Source organism: Ochotona curzoniae, unplaced genomic scaffold (genome assembly GCF_017591425.1).
Source record: "Ochotona curzoniae isolate NIBS_2020 unplaced genomic scaffold, NIBS_Ocur_1.0 contig_2861, whole genome shotgun sequence".
Classification (NCBI taxonomy): Eukaryota; Metazoa; Chordata; class Mammalia; order Lagomorpha; family Ochotonidae; genus Ochotona; species Ochotona curzoniae.
In genome coordinates this window covers 2,232,375-2,248,386 of record NW_024465620.1, presented here as the reverse complement: position 1 = coordinate 2,248,386, position 16,012 = coordinate 2,232,375, and the positions used below count along the sequence as shown (strand labels likewise).

The following is a 16,012-nucleotide window of genomic DNA, read 5'->3' as shown; positions in this document are numbered from 1 at the left end:
AGGATGAACAGGTAGGAAGTGAGGAAGGAGCTCCCCAAAGGAAGTGAGGTGCTGTGCTTGGCAGAGGGGGGAAGGGGACCTGGGAAGTCAGGAGCAATGGGCCCCCAGAGTCCAGGGGCTGAGTCAGGAGCTGCCAGGGTCATGGCATCTGGGATCCCTTGCGGGCAGGGCGTAGCTGGCAGAGGGGTCAGATGCCAGTTCTCACGTGTGCGGATGAGCTGGCTCATGAGTCAGGGCACGGAGGTGAGGGCGAGAAAGGTATGAGGCTGGGTGCCAGGATGTGGCAACAGGTGCTGGCACTCACCCCAGAGGGCCCGTGGCAGCGGGGGTTGGGGAGCTGGCATTTGTGGCTCTCACCAGTGTGGGGGGTCCATTGCTAGCTGACTGGGGGTTCTGCAGTGGTTGGGAGCTAAGGGAAACAGGGAGGGTGTAACAGGGAATAACAGGGAATTTTCCTCCTCTATCCTGGGCTCTTAAAGCTCCATATTTCACTCTGGCATTTTACTCCAGGGATCTGACCGCTTTTAAACCTCCGCGTTGCTTTATGTCAAGTGGTAACGACCTTCATTGCCCAGGCAGATACGAGGAAGCTGAGAAATGGGGGTCTGAAGGGCAAGCTGCCACTCCACACTGTTGGGAGACACGAGACAGAAGCCACTCACTCCCTCCTGCGGCGACAGGTGCTCCTTAAGGACTTGCCCCGTGCTCGTTGACTCTCCGGTCCTAATTTGGCTGAATTCTTCCCACGGGACACCTAGGTTTTATTCCCCTCATTTTGAGGAAGAGGCAAAGTCAAGCCCAAGGAGGGTGCGTCGTGGACGCCACGGCAGGGTGGGTGACATGGATGCCAGCCTGGCTGGGGCCAACAGGGGAGGGCAAGGTCTTCCCCTCCTACCCACAGGGCCGAGGCCGGAGCAGGTGGACCTGCCGATGCCGGCAAGGCAGTGTTTTTCTTAGGAACCTCCCATGTTTTCTGGACCGGGCGGGGTGCTGCCAGGGAAAACAGTAGTCAAGAGTCGCCACGTGTGTTCTGTTTGGGAAACCTGGTGTTTAGTGACAAAATCAGATCAAATCGCTCAGACTAGAACCTTCAGGATGACAGATAGGCCGGGAGCAGCTGGTGATTTAGGAGGTGAGGGGTGGGGCTTTCCTCCTGGAATGCTGAGGGGGCAGAGCACCCCAGGAGCTGGAGATAACAAGGTCGCAGAGAACAAGCTGGAAGTCTCGCCACAACTCCTGCCCTTGGGAAGCCCGGAGGACACAGACGCCCAGCAGGTGCATCGCTAGGTCAAGCAGCTGTGACATGAAGGGGTCCACACCCTGACTCCATGGGGTGAGGGCACACTGACACACTTCAAGGGGACCCCCCATGGAACCGGCAAGGCCTCTGCATCTGATTTTAGATCAGATAAGAGGGTCAGGGCTGGGGACTAGCTCAGGGCAGCTAGCCTGGGATGCATGTTAGGGTGGTGTGAGTGGGCAGATTCGGCTTTCACTCAGAATTGTTTGTGGAGTTGGAAGAATGGAGTGAGCTGGACGCACACGAGGAGGGGATTTGGAGCAGAATCACGGCTGTGGGTGAGAGTGAGTCAGGGACAGTCATGGGGAGAATAGCACAGTGGACTTCCTGCAAGAAGACAAGGAGGGAGATTAAAGGCACGTCTGGGCTGAGGCTGCGAGGACATTCAGGGTTTGGGGTCAAGGGTGAGTTTGAATGCGAGGCTGGAGGCTCGGGGTTGAGCTTGAATCAGGGTCAAGATGAGTTGTGGATGGGCACGGCGTGGCAGCTCAAGTGTCTAAATACTCCCTTGCATGCAACGGCATCCCATATGGGCACCAGTTTGTGTCCCAGCTGCCCCACTCCCATCCAGCTCCCTGCCTGTGGCCTGGGAAAGCAGTTGAGGACAGCCCAAAGCCTTGGGACCCTGCACCCGCGTGGGAGACCTGGAGGAAGCTTCTGGCTGCAGGCTTTGAATTGGCTCAACTCTAGCCATCGCAGCCACTTGGGGAGTGAACCAGAGGACAGAAGATCTTCCTCTCTATCTCTCCTCCTCTCTGTATATCTGACTTTCCAATAAAAATAAATAAATCTTTAAAAAAATCCACGCGGGCCCGGCGCGGTGGCGCAAGTGGTTAAGGTCCTCACCTTGCATACCCGGGATCCCATATGGGCGCCGGTTCTATCCCGGCAGCCCCGCTTCCCTTCCAGCTCCCTGCCTGTGGCCTGGGAAAGCAGTCGAGGACGGCCCAAAGCTTTGGGACCCAGAACCCGTGTGGGAGACCTGGAAGAGGCTCCTGGCTTCGGATCGGCATAGCATCGGCCATTGCGCTCACTTAGGGAGTGAATAATCGGACGGAAGATCTTCCTCTCTGTCTCTCCTCTCTGTATATCTGCCTTTCCAATGAAAAAATAATAAAAAATAAATCTTTAAAAAAAAATCCACGCACACACAGATTTTGTTGTGTCTCCCTCCTGATGAAAGTCCAAATGGCTCTTCCACAGGCCACAAGATAAAGTAGGATGAAGATGCTGGCTGTGACTCTAAGCCTATAAGAGTGCCGGTTCTTGTCCCGCCTGCTGCACTTCCCATCCAGCCCCCTTCTCAAGCACCTGGGAAAACCAAGTTGGCTCAAGTGCACTGACATGGGAGACCCGGATGGAGCTCCTGGCTCCTGGCTTCGGACTGGCCCGATCCTGGCTGTCGCAGCCATTTGGGGAGAGTACTGCTACAGCTGTCCTCCACTGCTCTCCCAGGCTGTAAGCAGGGAATGGCTAGGAAGTGGAACAGCTGGGACTTGAACTGGCACCCGTATGGGATGTTGGCGCCACAGGTAGAGACTTAGCCTACTATGCCACAGTGCCGGGCCCCACTTCCTTCCTTCCCGCCGGCCCATCTGCTCTCACTGCGAGCCAACGACTTGTTTTCACTGGGTTGTTTGTGTCTGACGGGAGACTTCTGGGAGTCAGCTGGTGGAGGGAGGAGCTGTGCCCACAGCTGTGTTTCAGCGCATCTCCAGCACCCAGCCTGGCCCGAAACGCAGCCGATGCCCAGCGCGTGTAGCACCTGGAAGAAGGTGCCAGCTGAGCCTGCAGAACTGGTGTGGTTTCAAGATACAGATTTCAGTTAGAATTGGACTCGGGGGAGGCGGCTGGCAGTGTGGCCTGTGCTGCCAGCATCCCCTGGAGGCACTGGTTCACCCCCTGACTGTCCACTTCCGATCCGGCTCCTTGTTAACGTACTTGGAAGATGGCAGAGTTTGGTCCAAGTGTTTGGGCTTCCGTGCTCACGTGGGAGACCCGGATGGAGGTCCCGACCTCAGCCTGACCCGACTTCCACCATCGCAGCCCCTGGGGGAGTAATGGGCGGATGGAAGATGTCTCTTTCTCTGTGTGACTCTGGGACCTGCCTTGGATTCAGTGTGGAGGTCTTACGGACGAGGATTCTGGTTAGAAGGACCCCAAGTTAGACAAGAACCCTGAAAAAGAATCTCAAGTGAAGGTGTGCACTCCCCACTCAGCGACCCAGCTCATGCCCACCTGGTCTGTGCGTCCTGCTCTGGCCACTTGGGCTTGGTCCACTCACTGCTTCCTGCCCTGGTCTCACCACAGCTGCCAAAGCTCCAATTCTCCACCCAGAGGAACCCCGCCCCCACCCTTTCCCATGGCAGCAACAACAAAGTGAGCTCTGCCCCCACCCGCCCTGCCCCTTGTGTCCTTGAGGGGAAGGAATTTGGGCCCAGGGTGCCCCTGACATCACCGGTCCACGCCGGGCTTCCCGGGGACAGCCAGGGCCAAGGGTGGGCAGTAGCTGTCACGTCTCTCATGGGATCCCAGAACCAGCTCCGGGCGGGTGTGAGATGATGGAGAGAACAACCATCTATTTTATTTTTAAAGTCTCATTTAGAAAGCGAAGCCCATTCCACTTTCAGGACTCAGGAAGGAAGTGGACGGTGAGTTCAACATCTGAGGCTCAAGGTCATCTGAGTCCAACACAGCCCTGGCCTCTCCTCCCGCCCACCCCCTGGTCCCTTGCCTCATTCACCCCTGTGCTTCCTGCTGGGCGGGCCCCAGGCCTGACTCTCTCCTGGAGTCATCGCCCCTAGAAGCCACAGGCTCCCTCCCTCTCTTCCTTCAAGATGCTGCTCTCACGCCCCCTCACTCGCTGCGTCCACAGTGTCCACACTGGTGCTCCGTACTCATCGGCCCAGCACCCCCACCCAGGAAGGCGGCTCAGGCTTTGGTCCAAGTGTGAGCCCAGCTCCCCAGCCCCAATAGTTTGTGCATGAATACCCACACCCCATGAACAAACAGGCTCACCTGGCATATTGTAATTAAAATACCCCAAGCAGGCCAGCACCACAGCTCAACCAGCTGATCTTCCACCTCCAAGCACCAGCGTCCCACATGGGCTGCAGTTCATGTCCCACCTAGCTGCTCCATTTCCCATCCAGCTCCCTGCTTGTGGCCTGGGAAAGTAGTCCAGAACGGCCCAAAGCCTTGGGACCCTGCATCCACACTGGAGACCCGGAAGAGGCTCCTGGCTCCTGGCTTTGGTCGAATTCAGCTCTGGCTTTGGGGAGTGAGCCAGCAGATGGACAATCTTTCTGTCTCTTCATCTCTCTGTAAATCTGCCTTCCTGATAAAAATTAAATAAATTTTAACAACCCAAGCAAGCTTCAATAAGGTCCATTGAACACACACTCTGTACGCCACAAGCAGTAGTGCAGTGGAATAGTCCGTGACCATCATAAAGGATGGGACAAGTGCCATAGATACAGGGCACTTTGAAGGGTTTCCGTGGACAATGTACAGTAGGGGGTGTGTTGGGAGAGACCCGTGTGGGACACCTCCATGAAGCAGGGTGCTGCGGCATCCCATGGGGCTGGAAGTCCTGGCTGCTCCACTTCCAGCCCAGCTCCCTGATCACGTGCCTGGGAAAGCAGCAGATGACCCCTGCACCCACCTGGGAGACCCAGAGGAAGCCCCTGGATCCTGACTTCAACCAGCCCAGCCCCATGGGAAGTGAACCATCAGATAGAATCTCTCTCTCTCTCTCTCTCTCTCTCTCTCTCTCTCTCTCCCTCAACTCTGCCTTTCAAATAAAGATGTAAGGCTTTAAAAGAAATGTATGACAAAGGAATAAGAGAACAGAGACTAAGCTGGCTGCAGCAAGCCTTCAGCAGGTGCACTTAGAGAAAGCGCCCTCCTGATTTTTCTCATCTTAAGATGGGAACAAGTTCAGACTCGGGGACAGACCATTCTTCAGCCTGGGCAATTCTGACTGGCCGATGAGCCTCCTCGGGTAGGGGCTCTTGTGTCCAGGACCCAAAAGTGTCCTCAGAGGAGGATCCTCCCCATAGCAACTGGCGCGCCCGGTCCCTCCCGCATCAGCAGGCTGGACCGGCGACCGCAGGTGCTGAGGGCCAGGGCGTCCAGAATGTGCGGGGGGCAAACGCCGGGATCCCGCCCGCCCCACCCGGCTCTGGGGAGAAGGGCGGTGCGGGGCCCCTGGCTCGGCTGCCTCTGGGAATCCAGATCACAGCTGCAGAGGCAAGGAGGGGGCGTCCCCAGGCGAGCCAGCCAGCAGCCAGCAGCCGGCCCCGCCTGCTCCCGGGGCGCGGGGGCGGGCGTGCGGGCGGGGGCGCTATAAGAGAACAGCCCAGCCGAAGGCTCACAGACGCCGCCGGCTCCCTCCCGAGTCCGCGGAGCAGGCCTGATCCGACCCTCACTCGCACGGTGAGTCCCCGCGGTGGTGGGAAAGACAGGGCTAAAATGGGCTGCACAGTGGACCCCTGCTTGCAAGCAGTTGGAGGGCGGAGCGCGGGACTGGGTCCTTGATGCAGAGAGAGGAGGAGCTGCAGGCCTGAGATGTGGAGTGTCCCTTGTGAGGGGGGAGACACTGCAAATCCAGACTTACAGGTTCCATTGGGAGAAGGATGGGAACCTGGGTCCCTGCACCTGCACTCCTGGGTGCGCAGGGGTGCTGGGGGGCTGGACCGCTGGGTGTGAGGGAGGAGGGCTGGACCCCTGGGTGTGAGGGAGGAGGGCCAGGCTGGACTCCAGCTCACTGGACCCTTTTTCCACCCCAGCTCACTGGCCACCCCCGAGAGGCTCAGGGACACCATGGCGGGTCACCCGCTCCCGCCAGTGCTGCTACTGTTGCTGCTGGCCTCAGGCCTAGGCTCTGCTGCCCAAGGTGAGTGCGAGGTTGGAAGGCATCCACACTGACCTTTGCAAGGAGTCCTTGAGTCAGACACATGTGCCCTGGGAGAGCCAGGTGGCATGGTGGTTGCAGTCAGCTTGGGATGCCTGCAGCCCTGGGTGGCACACCTGGGATTCCGGCTCCCAGCTCGTGCACACCCTGGAGGCGGCAGCAGGTGGCTCTAGGACTTGGGTTCCTGCCACCCCAAGTGTGGGACCTGGATGGAGCCCTTGGCTCCAGCCCTGAGAGCCGTGAGCATCTGAGAGGTGAGCCAGCTGATAGGAAGGCTCTGCGGACACTGTGGACTCTGTGGGCGCTGGGGAAGCCACTGCTTGGATTGCCCAGGTAGGCATCCTGCCAAGTCAGCGGAGGATGGCGCCAGGACGCGAGTCCCTGCTGCCCTTGTGGGAGGCCCTGATGGAGTCCCACACTCCCTGGGGCTCCCAGACCCAGATGGCGCAGGTGTTTGGGAAGTGCAGCTGGCATTGGAACTCTGAAACTTTGTACTCAGAGCTCATCAGCCCCTGTGGCTCTGGGGAGTCCTGCACCCCCACCTCAGATGTCCCCCCAGCTCCATCTTCGCATCCTCCACCCTCTGTCCAGCCTCTTCTCCCCTCCCGAGCCCGCCCTGACCTCATCCCCACCCTCCCATACAGCGCGCGCGCACGCGCGCGCGTGTGTATACACACACACACACACACACACACACACACAGCCGCATCTCTGCCTCTCTGGCCCTCCCTCCTTCTCGTGGTCTCTGAGGGGCTCCCCCACACCCTCAGCCCGCCCCGACCCCCACACGTCTCTCCACGCTTGCCTCTGCAGCCCAAGGCGACAAGAGCGGAGGCGACAAGATCATCGAAGGGGTCCCCTGCCAGCGGGGCTCGCATCCGTGGCAAGTGGCCCTGCTCAGCGGCTCGCAGCTCCACTGCGGAGGCGTCCTGCTGAACGAGCGCTGGGTGCTCACGGCCGCCCATTGTAAGATGAGGTGGGCTCTGCACCCCGGGTCGTGCCCGCCACCCCCACCCCTCCCCAGCGCCCGCCTCTCCCCAGCGCCCGCCGGTCCGCGCGCCCTCGCTCGGCTCGCACTCTCTCTCCTCTCTCTCTGATGGCCGCTCCCTCCCCGCAGTGAGTACACCGTGCACCTGGGCAGCGACAAGCTGAACGACAGGAACGCGCAGAAAATCAAGGCCTCGCGCTCCTTCCGCCACCCCGGCTACTCCACGCAGACCCACGTCAACGACATCATGCTCGTGAAGCTCAACAGCCGCGCGCGCCTGTCCCAGAGCGTGCGCAAGGTCACGCTGCCCACCCGCTGCGAGCGCCCGGGGACCAAGTGCACCGTGTCCGGCTGGGGCACGACCACCAGCCCGGACGGTGAGGCTGCCCCGCCCGCGGAGCCGCCCAGACGGCGGGCCCTCAGACCAGGGGTGCAGCCCAGCCCCTCCTCCCTCACACCCAGGGGTCTAGACCCTCATTCCTCAAACCTGGGGCCCCTCCTCCCTCCGGTCTTGCCCCTTCCTGGTCCTGTCACTCTGCCCACCCCCGTCGGGAGCTCGGGCTGCAGCAGGCCAGGCGTCTGACCAGGGGCTGTCCACCCCACCTCCCCACAGTGACCTTCCCGACGCAGCTCATGTGCACAGACGTCAACCTCGTCTCCTTCGAGGACTGCAAGAAGGTGTACAAGGACCTGCTGGGCAAATCCATGCTGTGTGCTGGCATCCCAGACTCCAAGACCAACGCCTGCAACGTGAGCCCCCTCCCGGGCACCTGAGGGGCCTGGGGCGAAGAGATCTGAGAAAGATGGGATGGGCTAGGGAAGCACAGGGGCTCGCTCATGATCTGGGTGGATCACAGCCTTTAAAAAGGAGATTTATTTATTTATTGGAAAAGCAGATTTGCAAAGAGGAGAGACAGAGAAAGAGCTTCCATTTGCTAATTCACTCCCCAAATAGCCACGACACCAAACCGGCACCTGAATGGGTTGCCGCAACTTGCAGGCAGAGGATTAGCCAGTTGAGCCATTGCACCAGTCCGTGCAGTATTTAAGACTTGTTTTACTTATTTGCTAGGCAGAATTAGAGAGAGACAGGAAGAGACAGAGAGGGAGGTCTTCCATCCACTGGTCCCGTTCCCAGATGGCTGCAGTGGCCAGCCAGTAGCCTCTTCCAGCTCTCCCACGTGTATGCGGAGGGGTCCAAGCACGTGAGCCATCCTCCATTGCTTTCTCAGGCACATTTGTAGGGAGCTGTGTCAGAAGTGGAGCAGCCCAGATTAGATCCCCTGTTCTGATATGGCATCCAGTACCACAGGCAGCAGCCTAACATGCTGTGCCACAGCCCCCAAAGGCAGCATTTCAAAAAAAAAAATAATAATGAGGTGTCGGCACTTCTTCCTGCGGCACTGGTCTCCCACATGCGTGTTAGTCCAGCTGCTCCGCTTCTTTTTAAAATTTATTTAATTTTATCAGAAAATCAGATATACAGAAAGGAGGAGAGACAGAGAGAAAGATCATCTGTCCACTGATTCACTGCCCAAGTGACTGCAATGGCCAGAGCTGAGCCGATCCAGTGCCAGGAGCCACGAGCTTCTTCTGGGTCTCCCACACGAGTGCAGGGTCCCAAGGCGCTGGGCCGTCCTCGACTGCTTTCCCAGGGCACAGGCGGGAAGCTGGATGGGAAGTAGAGCAGTTGGGACTAGAACCGGTGCCCATATGGGATCATGGTGCGTGCAAGGCAAGGACTTTGGCCACTAGGCTTCTGCATCAGGTCCCAGCTGCTGGCTGTACCAAGAACGGGTTTGTCCCATGAATAACAGCACTCACTCCTGCTCTCCCATCGGTCCCCAGAGACAATGAGTCTGTCCTCATTGGCCAGCGTGGGAGTCCCCGGCCCAGCATTGCTTAGACAGTGGCAGGGAAAGATTAGCCCGGGTAGGCGCTCACCCCCCCCTCCCCGCTTGTTCTCCAGGGTGACTCGGGGGGACCTTTGGTGTGCAAAGGCACTCTACAAGGTTTGGTGTCTTGGGGAACGTTCCCGTGCGGCCAGCCCAACGACCCAGGCGTCTACACTGAAGTGTGCAAGTTCACCGACTGGATCCACAGGACCATGAGGATGCACCGCTAGTCCCCGCCGAGCAGCAAAGCAGCGCATCCTGCAGACGCCATGTCCACAGGAGGACCTCGGAGGCGGGGGATGGCACTCCCCACGTCCCGCCTCTCCAAGCCAGGGTAGACCCTTCAGACGTCCATTGACAGATGGAGCCCCCCAAACCGGAAACAAGCAGAAAGACGCCAAAACGTCAGGGCTGCTGGAGGCACAGCTAGAACAGCACACGCAGCCCAGGGACTCGGACTCGGCATTCCTTCCTCCAGTCCCGGAGGAAGTACTAAAAATAAAATATGAACGTGTGGAGCAAAGCTGGCTGCATCGGAACATTCTTTATCCCAGGGGAAAGAAAAGTGGACGCACAGCCCAAGTGCCCCGGGGTGGCGTGTTCCCCGAGAATCTGGCGTGCTATTCCGTGTCCCAGGGCAAAGGGGGTAGAGTTAACAGGGGGCTGTTTCTACCAAGGTGTGCAAAGAGGGACACACAATGAAACGTGTGTGTGTGTGATCCTGTCGGCATGAAGTCAGACGCCTGCAGAATAAAATTAGTGAGATGGTTGGTCATAGGTGCACAGGTCGCTGGTCTCACCCTGCCCACCCTGCCGCTGACTGGGAACCTGGGTGGGCTCCTGTACCCCAAAAGGCAGGCAAAGGGCTTGCTGTGGAAAGGGGGAGTCCCCATGACTCAGGGCCCAACCCACCAGCAGCCTCCAGCCATCAAGGATTCCCGAAGCAGTCACACCTCACACGGTGCTGGCCACTGACCGGTAGGGCTGCGCCCAGTGCCTGATCCTCCTGTCTCCCCACGCACAGCCTCCACAGCCTCCCCCACCCCTGCGTCTCCCTCCCGGCCCTCCTCACTGGCCGACACTGACTTGCAGCCAGCAGCACTGAGCCCACCTGAAGCCCATCGGGGACACATAGGGATCCACCCGCTTCCCTCACACACAGAGGTGCAGCCACAAACTCCTCCCTCACACACAGGGGTCCAGCCCAGCCCCTCCTCCCTCACACCCAGGGGTCCAGCCCAGCCCCTCCTCCCTCACACCCAGGGGTCCAGCCCCTATTGCCTTCTGTCTCACAGCCTGTGTCCACTCAAAGATGGCTGAGGGCTTTTGTCTACCCTTCTCCAAGAAGCTCCATCAAGTCTCCCTTGCTTACCAAGTCAATATTCAATCCAAAATGTAATCAGATAACCATTGTTACTGAACTAGATTGTGATAGCGCCCCCTGGCCTCAGCTCGGGGTAGGGGGAGAGCTGCAAGTAGGACTGTGTGCAGGGATTTAAGGTCCTCCCGTGTGCAAGAACTTAAGGTGGCCACTGCATTTATCCCAGGAACTATGCAGGAGCACTGGGCTCTGGAACGCGCAGTCCCTCCCACTGCTGCCACCTGCTTGTCCCTCATGCCCCTGCCCTCATCCTGAGGTAGCCCCGAGGTGGCACCTCCTACAGGCAGCTCCAGGACCGGAGGTGAGCTGCAGAGTGCATGTGTAGCGTCCGACTCAGGCCAGCCCCAGGCCGCCCGGTGCTTTTCCCACTCCTATGCTCACGAAACTTGCCTGCAAAGCGGTTTCCCTACTGGAGACGCTCCTGGAGAGTGGACAAAGACATCCAGAAATGAGACAGGGTCTCCATGAACAGGTGCCCCGGGACATCATGTGCCCGGAAGCTCCTGCCCTCCAGCGCTGCGGCTCTGACTGTGGAGTAAATGAAAAGACGGTTCCAGTGAAAAATGTCTTGGGCTCCGTGTGACGGCTCAGTCGGCTAAAATCTTCCCCTGCGTGCAGTGGCCTCCCATGTGGGCGCCGGTGTGTGTCCTGGCTGCTCCACTTCCCATCCAGCTCCCTGCAATCGAGGACGGCCCAGCACCTTGTGCCCTGAGCCCACGTGGAAGACCAGCAGAAGTTCCTGCTTCTTGGCTTTAGCTCAGTTCAGCTCTGACCACTGGGCATGCTCTCTCTCTATCTTTCTGTAACTGTGTTTTTATCTTTTTTTTTTTTTAAGGTAGATTGAGAAAGAAAGACAGGAAGATCTTCCATCTGCTGGTTCACTCCCCATGTAGCTGCAACTGCCAGAGCTGAGCTGATCCAAAGCCAGGAGCCAGGAACTTCTTCTTGGTCTCCTATGTGGGTGCAGGGTCTCAAGGCTTTGGATGAGAAGTGGAACAGCTGAGACACCCCAAACACAGCCTATATGGGACGCTGGAGCTTGAGGAGGTAGAGGGTTAGCCAACTGAGCCATCATGCCAGGCCCGTAACTTTGTTTTTATAAACAAATAAATAAGATACACCTTTAAAAATCAATAAAAGCTGCAGGGAGGGTGTCTAGGAGGAGGAAGAGCAAGGAGGAGCCACTCTGTTCCCCACGCCTCCCTCCTCCCTCCTCCTCCACGTGGCCTCCCAGCTCTCCCCCTGCACCTGCGTGCCTGGTGCTGCTGTGGGGCAGCTCTGTGGGGTCACAGCCCCGAGGCCCAGCTCAGCCCCGCCGCTCCCTGGGGCAGGGGGCTGACCTTAAGTGCTGTGCTGCCTAGTTGGCTGAACTCTGCTCCTATCCTCTGGAAACCAGGAATAACTCACAGGTCCTGTGCGGATCAGGGATGAGTCAGCCCAGCCCGTGCCCTCAGGGACAGCAGGAGGGCACCAGGTCCCCCGCCCCCCCCCCCCGTCCCCAGCAGAGGAGATAGGTGCCATCTCCATGCCCCCGCCACCCACGTAGGGTGACCTGAGGGAGGCGCCTGCCGTGGGAGCCCACATGAGGAGGGAGTTACTAAGCCTACAGCAGCAAGGCACAGGTGGGGTGGTGTTCAGGGAAGGCATCCCGGAGGAGGCGACTGTCTCAACTGAGACCTGAAGGACAGGTAGTTGCTGGCAGGAAAGGGTGGGAAGGGCATGCTAAGGAGAGGTGGCCTCTGGGGTGAGTGACCCCGAGGCCCAGGGCACAGACGGGGGTGCAGGGCAATGTGAAGTGGGGGCTGGAGAACACGGGTAGCTGGGTAGAGCCGCCCCGGGCTCCTCCTGTTGGCGGGAGACAGGCTGGTCCCTACAGACAAACAGGTGCACATGAGGGCAAATTCTTCCAAAAGCTCAACTCACTGAGCATCAGGCAGCAATGAGAGGCGGAGAGATGTGGAAGGGAGAGAGAGGGAGAGACCCTCTGTCCCCAGCTTGCCCTCCCCAAGGCCCCCTGCAGCTGGCATCAGGCCCAGACCAGAGCTGGGAAGTTGGGTAGCCGGGGACTCTCCCATAAGGCAGGCACCTGAGTCACCTCCAGTTGCTTCCTGGGGTGTGTCCTGGCAGGAAGCTTGGTGTTGGGAACGGAGCCAGGACTCCAGCCCGGGAACCCTGGTGGAGGGAGGGGGCTCCCAAGCAGCCTGAGAGCATCCGTCCTAATGCCCGTTCCTGTCTCCCTCACTTCTGCCCACAGCATCCTGGGGGCATGGCACTCAGCAAAGCACTGGAGCCCACCTTCCTGCTGCTTCTCCCTCACCCTCCTCACCACCACCACCACCACCTTCTCTGCTAAAACAAGTACCTGCATCCTCCAGAAAGGTGTGGGGCAATAGGTGGAGCCACTGACTAGGACACCTGCCCCCGTGTTACAGGGTGAACTGCACTCTGGTCCAGCACCCTGCTGATGCACCTGGGAAAGCAGCAGCAGGTGACTGAGTGTCATGGGACCCAGCACCCAAGGGGGAGACTGAGAGCCATGGGACCCAGCACCCAAGGGGGAGACTGAGAGCCATGGGACCCAGCACCCAAGAGGGAGACCAGAAGAAGCTCCCAGCTCCTGGCTTCCACCTAGTTCAACCCTGCCCATTTCAGCCATTTGGGGAACAAATCAGCAGGTGGAAAATCTCTCTCTCGCTCTGCCTTACATTTAAAAAAACAGTTTGTGGAAAACTATACATCAGGATTTCAATTCTTTCACCATCAAATAAACTTACCTTTTTCTAATTTTTTTTTTTCGGTTATCTGAAAGGCCGAGTTATAATAGAGAGATAAGGAAAGACAGAGAATCTCTCATCCACTGGTTCACTCCTCAAACGGCTGCAGTGACCAAAGCTGAGCTGACCCAAAGGCAGGAGCCAGGAGCCTCTTCCAGGTCTCCCACATGGGGGAAGGGGCCCAAGACCCCCGCCGTCCTCTGCTGCTGCCCCTACTCATTAGCAGGGAAATGGATGAGAAGTGGAACAGCCAGGACTCGAACCAGCACCCAAATGGAATGCTGGTATCACAGAGGCTTAACCTGCTGTGCCAAGGTGCCTGCTCACACTTTAATCCCATTTGACCAGGAACTTTGTGAAGTCCCATTCTATGGGTATCTACATGGTGAAATGGCAAAACCCAGCTATTTACAAACACATGACCTCAGATGATTTTGTCTCTGTGTGTGGTATATAAATAGTGGAAATTGACCTGCTTTAAGAATGGCAGGTCCAGCACGGTAGCCTAGTGGCTAAAGTCCCTGCCTCTTACACACTAGGATCCCGTATGGAGGCCAGTCTGTGGCCCAGCTTCCCATCCAGCTCCCTGCTTGTGGCCTGGGAAAGCAGTCAAAGACGGCCCAAGGTCTTGGGACCCTGCACCTGCATGGGAGACCCAGAAGAGGCTCCTGGCTCCTCGCTTCAGATTGGCTCAGCTCCAGCTGTTGCGACCACTTGGGGAGTGAATCAGCAGGTGGAAAATTTTTCCCTCTGTCTCTCTTCTCTGTATATCTGCTTTTCCAATAAAAATAAATCTTAAAAAACAAAACAACAACAACAAAAAAAGGAATGGCAACTACCACAAAACATCAGTGGGAATGTGGACATGGGCATGGTCCTGTGTCCCTGCTGAAGGTTGGGATCCCAGGAGGAGGCTGTGGGGGGGAGGAGTTGGGAGCTAGGGGAGGGAATGGCGAGGGTCAGGTGGGAAACAGCAGGCCTGAGTTGGGGATGCAGTGGGACCAGGCTTAGGGGGCACTGGTGGAAGGTCCCCCTTGACCATCATCCAGTGACTGACAGGGAGGGGATCAGCCATCTGAGGCCCTGGTGCAATGCTGGGACAGGCCAGGTTCACGGTCATGTGGGACCCCAGCTGCCTTTGCCTGCCCTGTGACCAGAACAACCCCAACCTCACCATGCCCCATGCCTCAGCACCCAGTGCTCCCATCCTCCCGCCCCCTGCCCCATGCTTGGGGCAGGGGCTTCACGTGCCTCCTCCTGGCCAGTCCCAGGCTGGCCCCTCCCCATCTGGTAGCTTCCAGGCAGCCCCCTCCCCGACCCACCCATCAGCTCCCTCTGGAAGGCACAGGGCACCTGTGTGCACCTGTGTCCCCAGCCCTCGCAGGACTGCACATGGAGCTGAAGAGCTCCCCGGGGTGGGGGACAACTTGGGGGACAGGGACGGGGCAGGTTAAGCTCCCAAGAGGTGCCACTCACACGGGACTAAGGGGCGCTGGGGCAGGGCGGCACCCGCAGTGCCGGGAAGAGACCTTGAGAAAGAGAGCAGGCAGGCGGGGGTGGGGGGCAGGCGGGCGGGCATGGCACGAGGTGCCCGGGCGCACAAAGCGCGATTGTGCAGGCCCCCTCCCCCGGGAGCCGGGGCGGGGCGGCGGGCTGCGCTCCCTGGCCGGCTGCTTGCGGTCTCCTGGGCACAGGGTTTGCAGCACCCACGGAGGGACTGACGCGTAGGTGAGTCACTCCAACCCCTCTGACCTGGGGCGGCCGCCTGAGCACCCGGCCTGGGCCGCTGGTCGTGCCTGGGGAGGGGGTGGGGACAGGGTCAAGATAACTGCTCCGTGGATGGCTGGGCTGCAGAGCAGGAAGGAAGGGCCCACCTTCAGTTTCTGCCTCACACCCAACCCCAGCCCCCGCTCCCCCGAACAGGGGTCCAGCCCAGCCCCTCCTCCCTCACACCCAGGGGTCCAACCCCTCCTCCCTCACACCCAGGGGTCCAACCCCTCCTCCCTTACACCCAGGGGTCCAGCCCAGACCCTCCTCCCTCACACCAGGGTTCAGCCCCTCCTGCCTCACACCCAGGGGTGCAGCCCAGCCCCTCCTCCCTTACACCCAGGGGTCCAGCCCAGCCCCCTCCTCCCTCAGACCAGCAGCCTGGGTCCCCAGGGGCTGAGCTCTCTTCCTGGATCGGGTCAGGGGTCAGCAGGAGAAGGCGTGGGGGAGGAGGAATGTGTGTGTGGGAGGCTGGGATGAGGAGGAAGAGGGTGGAGCAGCCTCCTGGCTCAGGGACTTGGGGATACAAGGGTTAAAAGGCAGCGCCAGGAGAGCTGGGGCCACGGCAGCCTCTTCCCGGGAGGCCGCCGCAGGAGGGAGCATTTGCTGCAGCCCTGCCCGGGCTGACTCCCTGTGTGTGCAGAGCAGAGCCGACTCTGCCCCTTCTCACCCCACCCAGAGCCCCTGAGGCCAGCAGGTAAGGGAGCCCACAGGCAGGGGAAAGTGGGCACAGAGCCAAGACGCAGGGCAGGGGTCCCTGGAGAGGGCGAAGGGTTGCCTCCAGCTGCTGCAGCAGGCCTGGCTCAGAGCCGCACTGCAGGCTCCGGCATACACACCGGAGCTCCAGGCTTCCCTCCTGCACCTGACCTTCAACAGAAGGGGCTGAGGTGGCCGGACCGGCAGGATCAAGGCGAGGAGAGGGGAGGAGGGAGCCATCTCTGGGGAGACGACCTGCAGGCTCATGTCCCCCCTTTCCCCCTGCAGGCGCGGCC

General features: G+C 59.4%; 1 protein-coding gene across 1 annotated transcript; it reads left to right on the top strand.

Annotated features, from left to right (window-relative positions):
- Positions 1 to 6,124: 6,124 nt before the first annotated feature.
- KLK7 (kallikrein related peptidase 7) lies at positions 6,125 to 9,328 on the top strand. The gene is made up of 5 exons (XM_040978342.1): positions 6,125 to 6,197; positions 7,029 to 7,191; positions 7,333 to 7,580; positions 7,817 to 7,953; positions 9,173 to 9,328. Exons 1-5 carry the CDS (start codon positions 6,125 to 6,127, stop codon positions 9,326 to 9,328), a joined length of 777 nt encoding a protein of 258 aa, XP_040834276.1.
- The last annotated feature ends 6,684 nt before the right edge of the window (positions 9,329 to 16,012 follow it).

Bases quoted from the DNA above. Each gene is read 5' to 3' on its own strand.
- KLK7 (XM_040978342.1), top strand. From the start codon at position 6,125: ATGGCGGGTCACCCGCTCCCGCCAGTGCTGCTACTGTTGCTGCTGGCC. The intron at 6,198-7,028 runs GTGAGTGCGAGG...TTGCCTCTGCAG, and splicing joins CCTAGGCTCTGCTGCCCAAG to CCCAAGGCGACAAGAGCGGA. The intron at 7,192-7,332 runs GTGGGCTCTGCA...CCCTCCCCGCAG, and splicing joins GCCGCCCATTGTAAGATGAG to TGAGTACACCGTGCACCTGG.